We start from the raw sequence: 4807 nt of genomic DNA, 5'->3' as shown, positions 1-4807 counted from the left end.
CTACGTCCTATTGGGGGGGGCTAAGTTTTTGATTGTGATGAGTATTAGTCTCTTTTTCGCTGGGTCTATGTGTGGATGGAGATGTAGAGTCCGTTTGGGACGTCGGGGCCTCTCTGTCGCCACATCAGACGCCGGGACTTCCTAGATCTCTGCTTGCTGTCCTATGTTTGTTTCCAGTGGATAGAGATCTGACCGGTGTGCAGCTTGTTAGTATCAGAGAGTAATCCGAGCCGTGCGCCTGTGTGACATCACATGACCAGGGATACAACGAGCCGTGCGCCTGTGTTACATCACATGACCAGGGATACAACGAGCCGTGCGCCTGTGTGACATCACATGACCAGGGATACAACGAGCCGTGCGCCTGTGTTACATCACATGACCAGGGATACAACGAGCCGTGCGCCTGTGTGACATCACATGACCAGGGATACAACGAGCCGTGCGCCTGTGTTACATCACATGACCAGGGATACAACGAGCCGTGCGCCTGTGTGACATCACATGACCAGGGATACAACGAGCCGTGCGCCTGTGTGACATCACATGACCAGGGATACAACGAGCCGTGCGCCTGTGTGACATCACATGACCAGGGATACAACGAGCCGTGCGCCTGTGTGACATCACATGACCAGGGATACAACGAGCCGTGCGCCTGTGTGACATCACATGACCAGGGATACAACGAGCCGTGCGCCTGTGTGACATCACATGACCAGGGATACAACGAGCCGTGCGCCTGTGTGACATCACATGACCAGGGATACAACGAGCCGTGCGCCTGTGTGACATCACATGACCAGGGATACAACGAGCCGTGCGCCTGTGTGACATCACATGACCAGGGATACAACGAGCCGTGCGCCTGTGTGACATCACATGACCAGGGATACAACGAGCCGTGCTCCTGTGTGACATCACATGACCAGGGATACAACGAGCCGTGCGCCTGTGTGACATCACATGACCAGGGATACAACGAGCCGTGCGCCTGTGTGACATCACATGACCAGGGATACAACGAGCCGTGCGCCTGTGTGACATCACATGACCAGGGATACAACGAGCCGTGCGCCTGTGTGACATCACATGACCAGGGATACAACGAGCCGTGCGCCTGTGTGACATCACATGACCAGGGATACAACGAGCCGTGCGCCTGTGTGACATCACATGACCAGGGATACAACGAGCCGTGCGCCTGTGTGACATCACATGACCAGGGATACAACGAGCCGTGCGCCTGTGTGACATCACATGACCAGGGATACAACGAGCCGTGCTCCTGTGTGACATCACATGACCAGGGACTATCCCAGTACAACACCGCAGAATATGACAGCGCTATAAGAAGATGTATTACTATGAGAGAGCACAGGACTCGCGGCTCCAGGTGTCATCGTTTATTCTCTGCAGGTGATATATCTGGCTGTATATACTGCGCTGTAGAGCGCACACATGAAGGACGCTGCTCCTGTACATCACGCCTCCGGGGGGCGCTGCCTCTACTTGTGGTAGAATCGCTGGTTCTGTCCGTGCTGCATAAAAGGAAGACGAGGAGTCTGCTGCGGGGAGGCCTGGAAGCCGGACTGAGGGGACACAAGACAAGAGCCATCAATGTGAGGAACAATCACACGTCACACCCCGGAGGTGTTACTACAGCGCTTACCGTGTGCGGCTGCTGCGGGGGCGTGCCGTATCCTCCAGGAGAGGCCGAGCGAGACGGGTGCGAGTAAGACAAGGCCGACTGCGAACAGAAGCACAAACAAGTCAGGAGGGCGACTGCAGCGGCACAGAGCGCAAGAAAGGAGGGCGACCCGCAGCGGCACAGCGCAAGAAAGGAGGGCGACCCGCAGCGGCACAGGAGACGAGGGGGGCCGGGCACAATAACCATGGAAAGGATAAGCTCTGGCAGCCGGGTGGGGGCGGGGGGTAGGGGTTTGGAAGGAGTGGGGCCGCACGGCACGCCCGGAGGAGGGGGAAAGGAGTGGGGCCGCACGCCCGGGCCAGCAAGGGGGGGGGGGGAGGGGGAGGGGAAGGAGAGGGGCCGCACGCCCGGGCCAGCAGGGAGGGAGGGAGGGGAAGGAGAGGGGCCGCACGCCCGGGCCAGCAGGGAGGGAGGGAGGGGAAGGAGTGGGGCCGCACGCCCGGGCCAGCAGGGAGGGAGGGAGGGGAAGGAGAGGGGGCCGCACGCCCGGGCCAGCAGGGAGGGAGGGAGGGGAAGGAGTGGGGCCGCACGCCCGGGCCAGCAGGGAGGGAGGGGAGGGGAAGGAGTGGGGCCGCACGCCCGGGCCAGCAGGGAGGGAGGGAGGGGAAGGAGTGGGGCCGCACGCCCGGGCCAGCAGGGAGGGAGGGAGGGGAAGGAGTGGGGCCGCACGCCCGGGCCAGCAAGGGCGGGGGGGATTGGGGCCCCAGTTTACGACCACAGTACATTTTCTGTCTCAGAGAGAATTTGTGACCCTCAGTGACAGGACACGCCCCCACCATTACAATGAGTGTCGTCACATGTGGTCCATACGTAAGGACAGACGGGGTTTTCGGACCTCTCTTACCTTGCTGGGCTGCATGGGCACGGCTATGGGCGGAGCGCTCAGGAGGGTCTGGGTGGGGTGCAGAGCCTGTGGGTGCATGGGCCGAAGAGAAAGACTGAGGAAAGACATGGACCATTTCATCACAATGCCTGCAGAGGTAAGTAATCTACCAGCCCCGCCCCCATCGTCAGGGCCCCGCCCCCTTCGTCAGCGACCCCCCTCATCGTCAGCGACCCCCCCCATCGTCAGCGACCCCCCTCCCCAGGGCCCTGTCCCCATCGTCAGCGCCCCGCCCCAATCGTCAGCGACCCCCCCCCCCCCCCAGGGCCCCGTCCCCATCGTCAGCGCCCCGCCCCCATTGTCAGCGACCCCCCCCAGGGCCCCGCCCCCATCGTCAGCGACCCCCCCCCCAGGGCCCCGCCCCCATCGTCAGCGACCCCCCCAGGGCCCCGACCCCATCGTCAGCGACCCCCCCCCAGGGCCCCGACCCCATCGTCAGCGACCCCCCCCCCAGGGCCCCGCCCCCATCGTCAGCGACCCCCCCCCCCAGGGCCCCGACCCCATCGTCAGGGCCCCGCCCCCATCGTCAGCGACCCCCCTCCCCAGGGCCCCGTCTCCATCGTCAGCGCCCCGCCCCCATCGTCAGCGACCCCCCCCAGGGCCCCGCCCCCATCGTCAGCGACCCCCCCCCCAGGGCTCCACACCCATCGTAAGCGTCCAGCCCCACGCCCCCGCCAGCGTCCCACCTCCCGAGCCCCGCCTCCCGGGGGTCACTCACAGAGTCGGTGAATCCGGACTGCTGGTTGGCGTGCTCCAGCTGCTTTTGGAGCGGGATGCTGCTGCTCGGGGGCATGAACCCTGCACCGGGACAAGAACACAGATCAGACGTGTGAGGGGCAACGCTGGGGTGGGGGAGGGGGCGGCCACTTACCTGCATGGGCCCCGCTGTAGTGGCCGTGCACCGTGTAACCCGGCTGCTGGTGGGACAGGTACTGCATGGTAGGAAAGGCGGCCGGACCTGCAGGACACACATGGGTCAGCACCGGGACCCCACACTGTACACACACACGGGTCAGCACCGGGACACCACACTGTGCACACACACACACACGGGTCAGCACCGGGACCCCACACTGTGCACACACACACACGGGTCAGCACCGGGACACCACACTGTGCGCGCGCACACACACGGGTCAGCACCGGACCCCACACTGTGCACACACACGGGTCAGCACCGGGACACCACACTGTGCACACACACACACGGGTCAGCACCGGGACACCACACTGTGCACACACACACACGGGTCAGCACCGGGACCCCACACTGTGCACACACACGGGTCAGCACCGGGACCCCACACTGTGCACACACACGGGTCAGCACCGGGACCCCACACTGTGCACACACACACACGGGTCAGCACCGGGACCCCACACTGTGCACACACACACACGGGTCAGCACCGGGACACCACACTGTGCGCACACACACACACGGGTCAGCCGGGACACCACACTGTGCGCACACACACGGGTCAGCACCGGGACACCACACTGTGCACACACACACGGGTCAGCACCGGGACACCACACTGTGCACGCGCACACACACACAGGGTCAGCACCGGGACACCACACTGTGCGCGCGCACACACACACGGGTCAGCACCGGGACACCACACTGTGCGCGCGCACACACACACGGGTCAGCACCGGGACACCACAGTGTGCGCGCGCACACACACACGGGTCAGCACCGGGACCCCACACTGTGCACACACACGGGTCAGCACCGGGACACCACACTGTGCACACACACACACGGGTCAGCACCGGGACCCCACACTGTGCACACACACACACGGGTCAGCACCGGGACCCCACACTGTGCACACACACACACGGGTCAGCACCGGGACACCACACTGTGCACACACACACACGGGTCAGCACCGGGACCCCACACTGTGCACACACACACGGGTCAGCACCGGGACCCCACACTGTGCACACACACGGGTCAGCACCGGGACCCCACACTGTACACACACACGGGTCAGCACCGGGACAACACACTGTGCACACACACGGGTCAGCACCGGGACACCACACTGTGCACACACACACACGGGTCAGCACCGGGACCCCACACCCACACTGTGCACGTGCGCACACACACACACACACACACACACACACACACACACACGGGTCAGCACCGGGACACCACACTGTGCACACACACACACGGGTCAGCACCGGGACAC

The 4807-nt window shown here is 63.9% G+C and overlaps 1 protein-coding gene across 1 annotated transcript; it reads right to left on the bottom strand.

Moving 5' to 3' along the window:
• Window positions 1-1391: 1391 nt before the first annotated feature.
• GPS2 (G protein pathway suppressor 2) lies at window positions 1392-3578 on the bottom strand. Its single transcript, XM_072132248.1, has 5 exons — window positions 3466-3578; window positions 3313-3392; window positions 2556-2621; window positions 1673-1750; window positions 1392-1592 (listed from the first exon to the last, which is right to left on the bottom strand). The coding sequence occupies exons 1-5, from the start codon at window positions 3530-3532 to the stop codon at window positions 1509-1511; spliced, it is 375 nt and encodes a 124-aa protein (XP_071988349.1). The 5' UTR covers window positions 3533-3578; the 3' UTR covers window positions 1392-1508.
• Window positions 3579-4807: the final 1229 nt, after the last annotated feature.

Source organism: Engystomops pustulosus, unplaced genomic scaffold, assembly GCF_040894005.1.
Source record: "Engystomops pustulosus unplaced genomic scaffold, aEngPut4.maternal MAT_SCAFFOLD_293, whole genome shotgun sequence".
Lineage (NCBI taxonomy): Eukaryota > Metazoa > Chordata > Amphibia > Anura > Leptodactylidae > Engystomops > Engystomops pustulosus.
Note: the sequence above shows the minus strand (reverse complement) of the source record. Positions and strands in the feature narration are given on the sequence as shown.

What these genes read in the sequence shown, in the direction of transcription:
- GPS2 (XM_072132248.1), bottom strand. Translation starts at nt 3,532, where the DNA reads ATGCAGTACCTGTCCCACCAGCAGCCGGGTTACACGGTGCACGGCCAC. An exon ending in CTACAGCGGGGCCCATGCAG is followed by an intron (nt 3,393 to 3,465) that starts GTAAGTGGCCGC and finishes GTCCCGGTGCAG; the next exon opens with GGTTCATGCCCCCGAGCAGC. An exon ending in TGCCCATGCAGCCCAGCAAG is followed by an intron (nt 1,751 to 2,555) that starts GTAAGAGAGGTC and finishes TTCTGTTCGCAG; the next exon opens with TCGGCCTTGTCTTACTCGCA.